General features: G+C 39.5%; 1 protein-coding gene across 1 annotated transcript; it reads left to right on the top strand.

Moving 5' to 3' along the window:
- The first annotated feature begins 170 nt into the window (after positions 1 to 170).
- Positions 171 to 13,200, top strand: gpat4 (glycerol-3-phosphate acyltransferase 4). Its single transcript, XM_030142935.1, has 13 exons — positions 171 to 305; positions 1,018 to 1,663; positions 3,920 to 3,989; positions 4,083 to 4,383; positions 6,373 to 6,447; positions 6,556 to 6,645; positions 8,587 to 8,680; positions 8,825 to 8,940; positions 9,072 to 9,127; positions 9,210 to 9,295; positions 9,410 to 9,538; positions 10,511 to 10,590; positions 11,454 to 13,200. The coding sequence occupies exons 2-13, from the start codon at positions 1,496 to 1,498 to the stop codon at positions 11,560 to 11,562; spliced, it is 1,374 nt and encodes a 457-aa protein (XP_029998795.1). The 5' UTR covers positions 171 to 305; positions 1,018 to 1,495; the 3' UTR covers positions 11,563 to 13,200.
- Positions 13,201 to 14,053: the final 853 nt, after the last annotated feature.

The following is a 14,053-nucleotide window of genomic DNA, read 5'->3' as shown; positions in this document are numbered from 1 at the left end:
TATCTATCTATCTATCTATCTATCTATCTATCTATCTATCTATCTATCTATCTATCTATCTATCTATCTATCTATCTATCTATCTATCTATCTATTTTGCAGTACTGTCTCTTCACCACCAGGTGTCAGTGCAGAGCTATGGGTGTTCGGTTGCTAGTTCGGGGTTCTTCGTTAAAACTCGTAGCTGCCCGTTATCTGCTCATGTTGTCTCCACCGGGTGGAGTTTGGCAACAGCCCGCAAGACAAAGACGAGTGATGGACCGGCGAAAGCGAACGGAACCGGCGTGGTCCACCATACACTGAAGGTTAGCATTCCCGCACACTAAACTATAGGTCTGCTAGCTGCCGGTTAGATGATAAATGTGTGAGATAAGTCCACGCGTGAAACCCTGGATTATTACAGAACGGTTGGCTCAGCAGTTCGTGCTCACCCGGACGGGACTGCCGAGGGCTTAGGAGTTAGCTAACAGCGGAGAGGAGCTGCCAACAGACAATATTTAGCCTACCGATAGCGTGGAGGCCACAACCTAAGTTTAGCACTGACGTGAAATGTGGTGACGGGAGTCCTCTTTCAGGAACTCGGTCCTGCTGGCAATGAATTGTTTGTGTGTTCTTCCAAACCGCTGTGTTTTATTAGAGAGCATTAGCTGTGTGATAGCTGATGATGGTAACACAAAGCCATGCTAGCCCAGTGTGGTTAGTGTCGGGATGAGGTAGAGGGTTGGTTAGCCGTCCTGCTGCATCATCAGGGGGCTGACGAGGGCCTCGGATGTTATCTCTGCACGCAATGTAACGATGGCGTTTTAACTTATCTGAAACATTACCCCTAACCACTGCCTAAACATACTTATGTTCAACAAAAGTGTGAAATAGCGCGAAGCTAACGCTGGTGTCAGATTTGCACACCGCATATCGACGACACCTTTATCTCCCATGCGTTATTAAGTTACACGATTGGTACTTAGGACAAAAAGGACATATTATGACATGAAGCTGTTTGTTTGTGTATCTTTGCAGGCCTGTGTGAGACCGAGAAACAGAGCCCTGATCTTCACCAGACAACAGAACCACCTGCTGTGACCAGTTGTTTTTGTTTCATTGTTTACATCTTTCACCAGTTGGAGGCTTTGCTCAAATAGCAAAGGACATCTGCTGCCAGGACTATTATTTCACAGCAGCTGCTCTAAAGGCCTAACTTTCCCCCTTCCTGCGATGTAAATTCATCTGGGGAAACTGAAACTGAGGCACAGAGAAAATAATGAGATTGGCTGAAATTGCCCAACAGGGCAACAACATCAAAATGTTCACTTGCGTAAGTGTTTACTTTTTGTTCAGTGTTAAACGGAGCTCCATCCCCAAGTCGTCTTCATGAAGACCTTTTTCTGACAGAGATAAGGGCCAGTTAGGGCCAGGAGGTGAAGGCTGTTCCTCTGCTATCTGCTCTGGCCTGTGACTTCTACTGTTGAATAGATTTCATCGCCCTCCTTGTAGCAAGATGGAGCTTTTTTTCAACCCCTTTGACAACTTGTTGTGCATCCTCCTGGGTATCTCCTTCACCGTTTGGTTTACTCTACTGCTGGTCTTCATTATTGTGCCTGCCATCTTTGGGGTGTCCTTTGGCATCCGACGGCTCTACATGAAAACCTTGTTGAAGGTCTTTGAGGTAAGAGCATATTAGATATTAAGACAATCACTTTCTCTTTATTTAAAGAGGGTAGGATAACAATAGTTGATTATTGATATAAATATAATTTTACTATTACATTTTGACAGAAACTGAAAAAAAGAAACACTGCATTGGCATGTCTAAAGTTGTGTTGCTTCTCTTGCTAAATAACCCTGTCTCCTGTTGCGCCAAACATCAAGCAAACCACATTTTAACAAACCTGTTGGCATTGTTATGGTGCTTTGTCCTGCATGCACCTACTCTGTTTCATATTCCACCCTTTGGTCAACACAAGACACTTGTTGTCCTAATAAAGATAGGGAGGGACCACAATATTTAACTTGTGCAACTGTTTAAGAAAGTTATTGGATTGCTGTCCATTTGTGGACTAAGAAACTGCCCTGTCGCTAACAGTCATTTGTTGAATTATGTGGAGTTCAACTGACAAAATATCTTGTAAAAAATAACACATTTTCCATCTAATTTTTGTTGCCAAAACTGTAGTAACATGACTCTAGACTCTGTAATCTAGTTTCTCTTGTACTCCGTCTCTGGTGTATCTTCATGAAAACTGCCATCATTATCCTGCATGTAACATACCTCTGAGTGTCCTGCGCCAAAAATAAATGGAGCAGTGGGAGATATGCTAGATGTTCTCATCTCATGAGTCCAGTAACAACTATGAGCTGTGCAGAAAAGGTCAAAGGGCAGTTACAGTGCAGGCGGCATGAAGTAAAGTCAGTGTTTTGGGGGTTCCTGCCATCAATGGTTAAATTAACTCTTCTTTTCTTAAATATGTGAATAATGAACACAGAGAGCACATGAAATCTTTGTGCTGAGTCACTTAAAACATAATAAAAAATTACTTCCTGGCCGCTTCGTTAGATACACTGTGATGCAACACCTTTAGTAAAATTAACAAAGCATGAAACATAAAGAAAACATCCTCTTTTCTTTGCAGCTGTGCAGCCTTGTGCAAGCATAGGAATTAAGTTGATGCTGTTTGTACTTTGTTATGGTAGTTCTTTGTGTGTTCCTCCAGCTCTTTTAAAGTCACACCACTCTTAACTGTAGCTGCATTTCAACATGATGAGCATATTATGACTTGTCATGACATGATTTAACAGTATCTGTATGAGACGATGAAATAGCTGCTGGAGTAGTGTGTGTGCCTGTTGTATAAGGTCAACTGTGTAAATGTTAGATTCAGTCAGGCATCTCTCCTGTGGGCTACTTCTCAAAATAGGGTGAATAATGCTTTTGTTTCAGGTTAGTGGCCATGCATCATTGATATATTGTCAGACAGTATTTTCTTTTTGCCAAAACTCTTAGTATATAAACTCTTAGTTCATGTAAAGTAAAATGGTATGAAAATGGTGTGATTTACACATAACATGTTCTTTGCAACTATATGAAGAAGGATGGCCTATGGGCTGCCCCCAAAAATTTTTGGAATTCCTTTTTCGCCAGTCCCCTGTGGCTAATTCCTTTGGTTTGAGTGTACATTCATGCATACCTTGCATAAATTGGGGTATGCAGACAGTTTCTGGAGTTTTCACGTGTTGTGGTATGAGGTGTAGTTGGAGACTGTTACAGTGTGAAACGGATCCAGCACCTCCCAGTCCATCATTTCCTGATCTGTTTTGCTTGCATTACATCTGAGGGAACACTGTGTCCTTTTACTTGTCTGTCAGTAGATGTTACCTGTTTCTTTTCATCTCTGTACATGTGCACAGCGTCCACAAAAGGCTAGGATTTTCCATGGCTACCATTGGCAACAGGATGTGTTTTTGTTGTTTTAGAGTCATGCACAAGTGGGCATTATAATGTTAGTTTTGCAGAACAAGTTTGTCATCAAAGTTTAGCCACATGTGTTCACAGTTCGGGATGAGGTGAAGTTCTTTGAATTTGGTCTTGTTTTGTGAACTTGGTTAATGGTTTGCTTGAATTAATGCACTGTATGATAACCATGGAGAAATAGATGGATTACCATATGAATAAATGCATTTAGCATCGATTACGCTAAATTATTTGCCGTGTTGATTGACTTAGTTCAGTATGGGTATGCAGAAACGTGTATGTTGTACTGTGTCCCTTTTTCTAGGTTTTCATGATAGTGTGTTTATGAATCCTAGTTGTGTATACAACTATGTCACTGAATAATTTGGTGTAAAAGGAGCAAAAAAATCTGAATTCTGTGTGTCTTGAGTCACTGATGAACTGTTCCGTTCCCAATTTTCTTTTTTTTTCCAGTGGGCGACATTAAGGATAGAGAGAGGAGCAAAAGAAAAGAATCACCACTTGTACAAACCCTACTCAAATGGTAAGGTGTGCTATTTGCATGTTTTGTTGCATGTATGCATGTTTAGCAGCTGTATTTGTTTGTTTATGTCCTGTCTCCTCCTAATTGCTCCAGCCATCATTGCCAAGGAGCCCACCTCGTTGGAGGAGGAGATTAAGGAGATCCGACGCAGCGGTAGCAACAAAGACCTGGACTCAGCTCCTGAGTTTGAGATGTCTGATATCTTCTATTTTGCACGGCGAGGAGTGGAGAGCATTATGGACGATGAGGTCACCAAGCGGTTCTCCGCAGAGGAGTTGGAGTCCTGGAATCTGCTGACCCGCAGCAACTACAACTTTCACTACATCAGTCTGAGGTTAACGGTCCTATGGGGGCTGGGCCTGCTGATCCGCTATGGCTTCCTGCTGCCTCTCAGGTATTGGCTGATGGTTATTTAACATTAACAGTCAGATATGATAGGTTAGAAAAGGTTGTAGGCATGACTGAAAATGAAAATTTACTTTCTGTTGCTCATATAAGCACCAAAGCTGCATGTATGTGGCTTTGATCAAGATGAAAAATGTTGTAGCTGTGTGTGGTGGGGAGTTAAAGAGGTCTGCTGTGGGACATGATCACTGTAAACAACAAGCCAGCAACCACTGAGAAGCACCTGCCTGTTTTGTACATGGCCCCAGTTACTCCAGCATCCCTGTGTGGGAGCACACATCTAGCACACATTGTAATTGAAATATCTTCCTGGACTGGACATTGCTTTGGGTAACTTGTAGTAGAGCTACATAATATATCGATTTAGCATCGTCATCGCAATGTAGATGTGCACAATAGTCACATCGCAGATTCTGCAGTGTAGGAGGCAAATGAATTCAACGTGTTCTCATCTAATTTCATCCTAGGTACCTGATACACACTGCACACACTGATCCACCAATCACAATCGTTGAACAACATTGAAAAATGAGCAGCAAACAAGAGAAAATCACAGAAAACAAAGACTTGGTGCCAAAAAGAAAAGCAACGTTATGTAAAATTATTTTGGCTACAAGAAGGATGATATTGAAACACGTGTTCTGTGTCAATAGTGCCTTGCACCTGTTGTCACAATGAGAGGAAACACAACTAATTTGTCTGACCATTTATGTCGGCAGCACACAGCTATTATATCCTCCTGAGTGTTTTTTCATATCACAATATATATATATATCGCAGAGTGAAAAAAAATCGCAATGTCATTTTTTTCCAATATCATGCAGCCTTGACCTGTAGTTTGTTTTTGCTAGTTTTACCAGACATATGACTTAACTGATTGATGATGGATATAATTACTAGAGCGGCAACATTTTTTTGATAAGTTGTTGATTCTTAAGTTAGATCATTGTTTTGTCATTTTTTACAAGCTAAAAAGTCAAAATAACTTTCTTCCACCTTCTTGAATGTGAATCTTTTCTATTTCCTTTCCTCTATGAACTGACCATCTTTGGGTTTTTGTAGATTAATCAAGGATAAAATCAATGGGTTAATCAACAAAGAGGATTATTGTTATTTCTAACCCTAGTTGTCTCCATTCTACCAGTGTGAGAGCATGAAGCTTTGACATAATAGATGTTTCTAGAACAGATGAAAATCTAAATTATCTTTTTACACACTATATAGGAAATATTTTCAGTGGGGAACTTGGCCTTATTTTCAGTTGGAGTGGACATTTATAGGGTGTTTACAAAGCACATAATGAACCATGTGATGAAACCCTGTGTTTTTAACACATTAGCCTGATGTGGTCCTCTTTACATCCAGTGAGTAAAACAGAGTAAGATCCACAATTGGAGATGAAAGTTAGTTTACAAAAGCACAGGGACAGTGACTCAGGACTGTGCCAGGCTGGCTTAGGTCCAGTTGCCAGTGGGGAGATGAATCAGGCCACTGCTGTAGAGACGGACATCATTCTAGTCTCAGTCCAGTTAATAGATCCCCTTGTTCAGTGTTTGTCCAGTTGAATATCGGCCGTACTCCTTGTGTGAAGCTGTCACCTCTGTTTGTCTAATCCTCACCCAATTTAATCAGCACCTTCTCCAACCCTGGATGATTGGTTGATCCAGATTAGGTCGACCTTTTGGCCAGCTTAAGCATGGCCTAATATGCCATCCTGCAGGTTCTAAATTCTATTATCAGTGACTGTGGAAAGTACAGCCAAGCGTGTCACTTTTAATTGCTAACCGGAACCCAGTCCTATAGATAACATTACAACTTTTTACATGGAAAGTTTAATAAAGAAAGGTTGAGTGTGTTCAAGTTAAACATGAGTTTATAAAAGTTATGTTGGGTGTTTGGAGTGAATAAAATGGAATTGTTGTGGTTTTATTTCCTTGCTGCTGTAGGATTGTGTGTAATGTGTCTATCTGTCTATCAGGGTAACTCTTGCCTTCACGGGTGTAGGCCTCCTCGTGTTCCTCACCTCAGTCATTGGGTTGCTGCCAAATGGAAGGTAAAACGGATTCACCTGATCAAAAATACCAGCTCAGTCCCGTGGAAGCAATTATGTCACTAATATCATGACACACTAAATACTGTGGTTGTTTCCACTTATTTGCAGGATGAAAAATTTCCTGAGTGAGAAAGTTCATTTGATGTGCTACAGAATATGTGTCAGAGCTTTGACTGCCATCATAACCTACCATGACAGGTAATGTTGAGCACATATTTGTGTTTTCTTGTAAGGAAATTGAGTCACTTTTTGCATGTTACACCCTTGCTTGGTCAACACTAAACATAAAGCTTGCATAACAGTAGCTTCTTCTGGTTTAGATCTCAGTCTAAATCCTAGATTTTTTAATACAGATTCTTAAATTCATGGTGTGGTATCGGTGTGCTTATACTTTCTATTTTTTAAATGTTATGTTATAACTGATGTCCTCTGACAACATCTATGGGGAAAGTACATTTAAACATGTGATACAAATGTCATTGACAATATTTGAAAAAATCCTTGTTATTTAAGCAGAGCTTTGGACTCGTGCTCTGTTATTTCTAATCATAAACTGTTGTTGCAGCTTGGAAAAAAAAAACAGGAAACAATGAAAAAACATGTTGAGGTCACAGTTATTCATGAAGTTCTTTTCATTTACTAATTTATAAGTATACAATGTTTTCTAACCTTGCAGAGGTAACGGGTACAAGTAAATTTAAGTTTTTTGAGATAAATTGTTTATGGCCTTAATCATGTAATCTATTAGTTTTACAGCACCTCACCTGGTTTTGGTAACTGTTATATATAGTTTCTTTTCCCAGCTCTCTAAGGTCAATGAGTTTGAAGTTGTAAACTACACAAATATAGCTACAAGTCTGACAGCACTTTTTAATGCTGTAGCAGCCAACTTAGTAAAATACAAGGTTTGTCCAGTTTATTTAATGAAAAGGAACTTGTGTTACAGCCAGAAACAAATTATTTTTGTTTTAGGTGTCATTATTAGTCTTTCTAATTTGTTATCCACAGCAGACCTCATGCTGAGACAGGAATGGAATCTGTTCGGTTACATAATGACAGATGATTTATCTCTAGAGAACAGAAACCATGGTGCGTTAGAAGTTCATACACAGGGAGCCTGAGGCAAACCTCTGAATAGGTACATTCATATTCACTACACAGGCATTAATAGCCTAGGTCAAGCAAACAGAATCAGTGCAATGTTTCATTTACTGATCCAAAAAGGATAATGGTAGTGATTCTTTCTCTAGAAAAGTGCATTTAATTTGAACAAGGCAGAGATGGTGTGTGAAACAAATATACAGCAGAAGATAACACATGTAAGAGGAAGTTGGTGCACTGTGCGTTGTGCATAAACTGTAGTGGTTAACAGCTGGCATGTTGTTTTAGTTTATTGTTCGTGTGACTGCATCTGAAATGATATTGTTGAAGAACCCTCAGGTTGACATAAAGATCGTCATTTGACTCTGAAAGTTTGGACACGTATTTGTCTATGTATTTTTCCTCATCTTGTATCAGTCAAAATGCAAATAACTGCTGCTGAACAGAGAATGAGGAGCTGCAAACGTATTTGAATGATGCTTCTTCTATCATCTAGAACTTTAATTTCACTTTAGAATGAAATTGGTGAATTACGAGTTGTTACTGAGGTCTCTTTCTGTCGGATTAATTGTAAAAAGGAAAAACTCTAAATACATTGCACATGCACAGTGATAAAACATATATCAGGCTGTCTGCTATCAAGGACAAGCCTCCTGTAACACGTATTCCTCTCTAGTCTGTGGCTAAAAATACAGAAGTGACACAGGAAGTGTTGCTGTCTTCCTCCATCTGAGATTGTAACCCTATCTTTGGAATGTATGCTTGGGGTACAGGCCATTACTACAGACCCCATGATTTATGTGTTTCTCCAAAGAGACACAATGAATCGGATTTTACCCAGCTTTCTTCATAGATGAATGGTTTTTATTGGCTATCCAGTGTTTTCCCTTAATGTTTAATTCTAACACTGTGTAATAAAAAGAAGGTAGGTGTTGGTAACCACTTACGCTGTTGCAATCAGCAGTGTTTCAGTCCTTTATACTCCATCTAGTACGAATATTCCCTTTAACGAAATTGGCTATATACCTTTTTCCACAGTGAGAATAAACCTAAGAATGGTGGACTATGTGTTGCCAACCACACTTCTCCCATCGATGTCATCATCCTGGCCAGCGATGGCTGCTATGCTATGGTAAGTATACACCTGCCTAGCAAGAAAATACAAACACATCAACATTTGTCATTTGTTCCACAGCAGCTGCTTGTTTGTTGAAAGGCCATTTCTCCTGGAAATAGATGTGTTGCTATTTGCATGTGCTGCTTTTGTGTGTATCAGGTTGGACAGATTCACGGTGGCCTGATGGGGGTCATTCAGAAATCCATGGTAAAGGCCTGCCCACACATTTGGTTCGAACGCTCAGAGGTCAAAGACAGACATCTAGTGGCCAAAAGGTAACATTACCAGCTCTCTTCATCTCGGCTTTCAACCCACTTTAATGCTCAGTGTAAATACTCGATAGTTTCTATCACTGTAATATCAAAGTGAACATGTTACACACGGCTTTCCTTCTGTCGTTTTGCAGATTGAGTGATCATGTAGAAGACAAATCTAAACTGCCCATCCTCATTTTCCCAGAAGGTTTGTTTATTTAATAAGACCTCTAATTACACTGTAGAAAGCCTAATATGTGTGAAATTTTAATAAGTGTTGAAATCCCCAGGTACCTGCATTAACAACACATCAGTCATGATGTTTAAGAAGGGCAGTTTTGAGATTGGTGCCACAGTCTACCCTGTGGCTATTAAGGTGAGAATGTCACATGACACAAGTTTTTCTTTTCTTTTTTTTTTTTTTTTTTACCTGCTACTAAAAGATAATTCACAGGTTTCTTAATTATCGTTGTGAAATTTGTCCTCACAGTATGATCCCCGATTTGGAGATGCCTTCTGGAATAGCAGCAAGTTTGGAATGGTCAACTACTTGTTGCGTATGATGAGCAGCTGGGCCATCGTCTGCAGTGTGTGGTACCTTCCTCCCATGTCCAGAGAGGTCAGACTCCAAGGAGTAGTTCAGCTGTTTTGTTTTCTTCCACATCAGACAAATTATTAACTAGTGCAGAGCTCCAATGTAACAATATATTGGTAATACATGGATTTTGAAAAAGACAAAAAGATGTTAATATATTTGCACCATGAGCTTACCCTATTACCTTTAGATTAAGATGCATTCAGCTGCAAAATGAAGTGCATTTCTGGGTTTACAGTTAGATACTACGATAGCAAATGGATGCATTCACCCAAATGAACATGGTGACACTTGATTTTACTTTAAGCATGTCATATTTGACAGCATCTAAACCTATTTTAAAAAACTTGCTTGTTTTTTTTTTTTTTTTTTTTTTACAACATAGCCTCTTTTTTAAGGCTTTCACAACCAACTTATACTCCAAACATCATCAAACTGATTTGAATAACCTTTTTTTTTTCAACAGACTTGTACAGCAGGCAAAATTTTATTGACACTAGTTTGTGTAGCTCTGTTCCTTTTAGTTTCTTGCAGAGGCCATTCCAGTGAATCACCATGCACAATTTTCAGGCCTAAAACTGAGACATAAATAGACGCAACCTTTTGTGATCATACCAATTACCCCCTTTGTTTACGCAGTGTTATGTGCCTTAACAAGTCAAAATATGTCTGCTGTGAAATATCTGGGGTTTCGTCTGACTCTGTAAACCATATTTGTACTTGCCTCATGTTTCCAGTGGTTCAGCTGAAAGCTCAAATAGTCACTCATGTGCATGGTGGATATGTAAAATGCTTTATTTTAATTTGTTGTTTTCCTGGTCGCCTTTTGCAGTGTATGCATAGTTACATATTCACAATGTTGATGAAAATCAATTATTTGCTAAAGTGCAAATATTACTTGAACAAGGTGTCATAAATCAATACCTAAAGAGCTGATTAGTTACAATATCTTGCTATAATTATAATAATAATGTTGTTATAATTCTTGTTCAACAGGAAGGAGAGGATGCTGTACAATTTGCCAATCGTGTAAAAGCAGCCATTGCCAGGCAAGGTGGACTGGTCGACCTCCTCTGGTAAGATTACACTACAGCCACATGACTGCCAAGGAATTTATTATGGAAATTAATAGGAGTCACCTATTGTTAACAACATTTGTTTCCCCGGGTAAGGGATAGGGAAAGTCTCCCGCGCCTTTAATGGAAAAGCGGCAGTTTCGCCCAAACTCTTGTTTTTTGATTAAACGTTTTTATGCTGGCAAGAGGTGTTTTTTTCGGGCGTAGCGCAAAGGGTATATCATGCAAAACTGCAATGGAAAGACCTTCTTCCGCAACTAGAGTCACATGAATAAAAGAAAAAACGGATGTTGATGGACATTACAGCAAGCAAAGAAGAGGAGTTTTAAAAGAAACATGGAGCGGTATGTGTGGACAAACCAGGAAACCGAATCATTTTAGAATTTAGAACAAGATAGAGGGGTGATATATAGTAATAATGAATATATCTGTAAATCAACACTATATTTACGTTTGTTGTCAGGTTTATGGAATGACTTCTCATGTCATCTCGCAATAATAAATAAACAAATCATTGCATTTGTGATTTAATGGAAATCCTGACATTACACACTTCTGTATTTTCCACATTTAGTAAATATCGGTAAAGTTTTACGAATATGTCCAATGGAAAAGCAACTAGTGACATGATTCTTTTCGGTTCTGCTTGTTACAGATGTATGCATGCACCTACATCAGCACTATCATTAACATGACATTGATCCATGCTCTTTTTCTCATTGCACATCAGTTTAGACTTCAGGATTAAGACTGTGAAACAGTAAATTGGGTTTTCGTTTCACTGCTGTGTTAGTACCTGCCTATGACAATGCAGATGTGTGTATAATTGTAAACTTAACCACCAATATCAAACTGTCTTGAAGGGATGGAGGACTGAAACGAGCAAAAGTAAAGGATACCTTCAAAGAAGAGCAGCAGAAGTTGTACAGTAAAATGCTGGTGGGGACCCAAGAGGACCGCAGTCGCTCCTGAAGGACCTGAGTGGACGTGGACTGTTTCAGACCCACTTGGGCACCACTGACTAAATGGGAACGTCAGCAGCGCTCCCTCTGTGTCGGAGCTCCTGGACTGGAAAATTCCCTCTCTGATGTCAACAGTACTCCATTTGGCTTCCTCGGTCACTGCGTCAGCCTGGCATGTTCGGTTCGCATCACTGTTACGGGTCATTCTGAGTCTGCTGCCCTTCGTTGGAATAGCTTGACAGAAGCCTCGCTTGCATTAGAGTGAAAACATTGTGCGCTCAGAAATGAAATGTAGTCTTCCTTGGTGGCAGTCAGTAGAGGGAAAACTTGTATTATCATCTATCATTGAGTTCCCTTTTTGTTTGATAGTTTTGATTTTAATTTAGATTTTACCGTCATTTTGTATCAATGTGTTTAAGTTACAGTTACCTAATTAGACCGGGGGGGTCAAGAGACTTAATGTAGATAAAAACTAGCCTGTTCAAAGGTAAAACCTGTGACCAACTTGAGGTTTTGCATGACTGGCTCATGCCCATTTTGACAAAGGGCAAAGGCCAGATTTTGTTACATTTCGGATATTTTTATGGTCTTTTTCCAAAGGAGAGAAACGTTTATTATAAGTTTTGTTTTACATGAAGATTTGTATTGGCGTGTTATAGGGATTAACATCACACAAATGTTCTTGACATGTTTATGGGTTTTTTCTGCTGAATGTGTAAATGCTCACATTATGAAGTGGAAATGTGCACCCACTGTTACTCTGAGAGGTGATGGGTTGATGCTAAATATGTCCCTGCTAATAATAACTGGAATAATGGGGCTGTTAGGGTTTCCTTTAGGAATTTACTGTGGATGCTTTCAGCACAACCAGTCTCTTAACTAAAACAATTCAATTAAAATGAGCTCATGCATATTCAGACACACGGACAAACAGACTCATCATTTCGCTGGCTTCCTGCTAGCTGCAGTGACCATCATGCTTAATTTATTTCAAAGGTCTGTTTCAAACATGTTTTAAGATGTAGACGTTTAGTATCATTTTCTCTTTTCTTCACAAAAATACTTAAAATTACACTTCTGGATTACCCTTCACTAGAAAATGCAGAATATCTGAATATGCAAACGTTGGATTCAGAAGTGGAACTATTGGACATAAAATGTCTTGTACTTCATAGAAAAGTCCATTTTCAATCCTTGTGCACAAAACTTTCGTTTTCCATTTGTAAGAAAAGTGTAGTAATGGCTCAGAGATGGTCATGTTACAAATCATTCATTTAAAAAAAAAAAACCACAAAACTTGAACTTTGAGCTCAGAAAACTTTACCCCTCTTAACAAATGAATGTGAAATGAGCTTCTAGTATCAAACTCAAAAATGCAAAACTAATCTAATTTTTAAGGGAAAGGGGTCCTGTAGGTGACCTTTTAAAGTCTATTGTCTTTATTTCCTCCCTTGCCAGTGATCTTTCTCCTACTTGGCTGAGGAGAGAGTGTGCAGCTGTAGCATGGACACTCCATTAGCCCCGAGGTGACAAACACAATGCCTCGTTTCTCTACAGACACTGTCATCTCTATAATTTACTGTATCAGGGACGGTCATTTAGGTCAAACTGTCAAGTTTGTTCATCAAAATAAATGTTCACAAATGTGGCTAGTGTTTTTCTCTTTTTTTGGGGGGGTGGGGTGGGGGGGTTGTTTGTTCCAAGTTCATTAATCTATAAGAGCACTGACATGACTCCTGTTAAATAAATCAGTACATTTAACTACTTATTGTAAATAAAATGGTCCATCCTGTGTTATTTGCCATCAAATGGGCATCGACACAACACACTTTCTTTCCCTCTGACATTGTTGAATATTGTAACAACAGGTTTTGTATGCATTCCCAGACTCCCTATAGATCGATCCGTTACTACTAAACCGTTTCTCCACTAAAGGAGTATGTTTCTGATTCTCTTGTTTAAACCAAGGCCTCCTGGCTACAGTAGACAACCCCAGTTGCCTTTCAGGGAGGTTTCCCCATGAACTGTCTTTGTTGCCAAAGCAGTGATGGACGTTGTGGCATTCTTTTGTATCCCTGTTGCAATAGCCTCAAATAGATCTGTTGATGTGGGTGAATAAGACACACAGTGCTAGAGGGAGTAAGAGGAAGCAGAGGAGAAGGAGCTCAAAAGAGTGGTTGTGTAAACCATGCCATGGTTGAACAGCTCAGTAACAGCACTATGGTGAGAGCCACAGTTCGGTCCCCTGATGTCTTGAACCAGCCTGGACGGCAGACTGCTCCATGGCACACATCCATCTAGTCCCAACACTCAAAAAAAGCCGTTACACAACTCTAGAGAGAACACTGAATACACAGAATGCTACTGTAGATGTGTTACAAAATACTAAGCCATGCTACTCTTGTGTGATTACTGGAAGTTGTAGGAGGCGTAGTGTTCAGAGGAAAATGACTAAACCACAGGTTATGCACATAAAAACCACAAATGGTCTCTGAAATTTT

The sequence above is a fragment of the Sphaeramia orbicularis genome, chromosome 9, assembly GCF_902148855.1.
Source record: "Sphaeramia orbicularis chromosome 9, fSphaOr1.1, whole genome shotgun sequence".
Taxonomy (NCBI): domain Eukaryota; kingdom Metazoa; phylum Chordata; class Actinopteri; order Kurtiformes; family Apogonidae; genus Sphaeramia; species Sphaeramia orbicularis.
Note: the sequence above shows the minus strand (reverse complement) of the source record. Positions and strands in the feature narration are given on the sequence as shown.

Bases quoted from the DNA above. Each gene is read 5' to 3' on its own strand.
- gpat4 (XM_030142935.1), top strand. From the start codon at position 1,496: ATGGAGCTTTTTTTCAACCCCTTTGACAACTTGTTGTGCATCCTCCTG. The intron at 8,681-8,824 runs GTAAGTATACAC...TGTGTGTATCAG, and splicing joins GCGATGGCTGCTATGCTATG to GTTGGACAGATTCACGGTGG. The intron at 10,591-11,453 runs GTAAGATTACAC...ACTGTCTTGAAG, and splicing joins GGACTGGTCGACCTCCTCTG to GGATGGAGGACTGAAACGAG.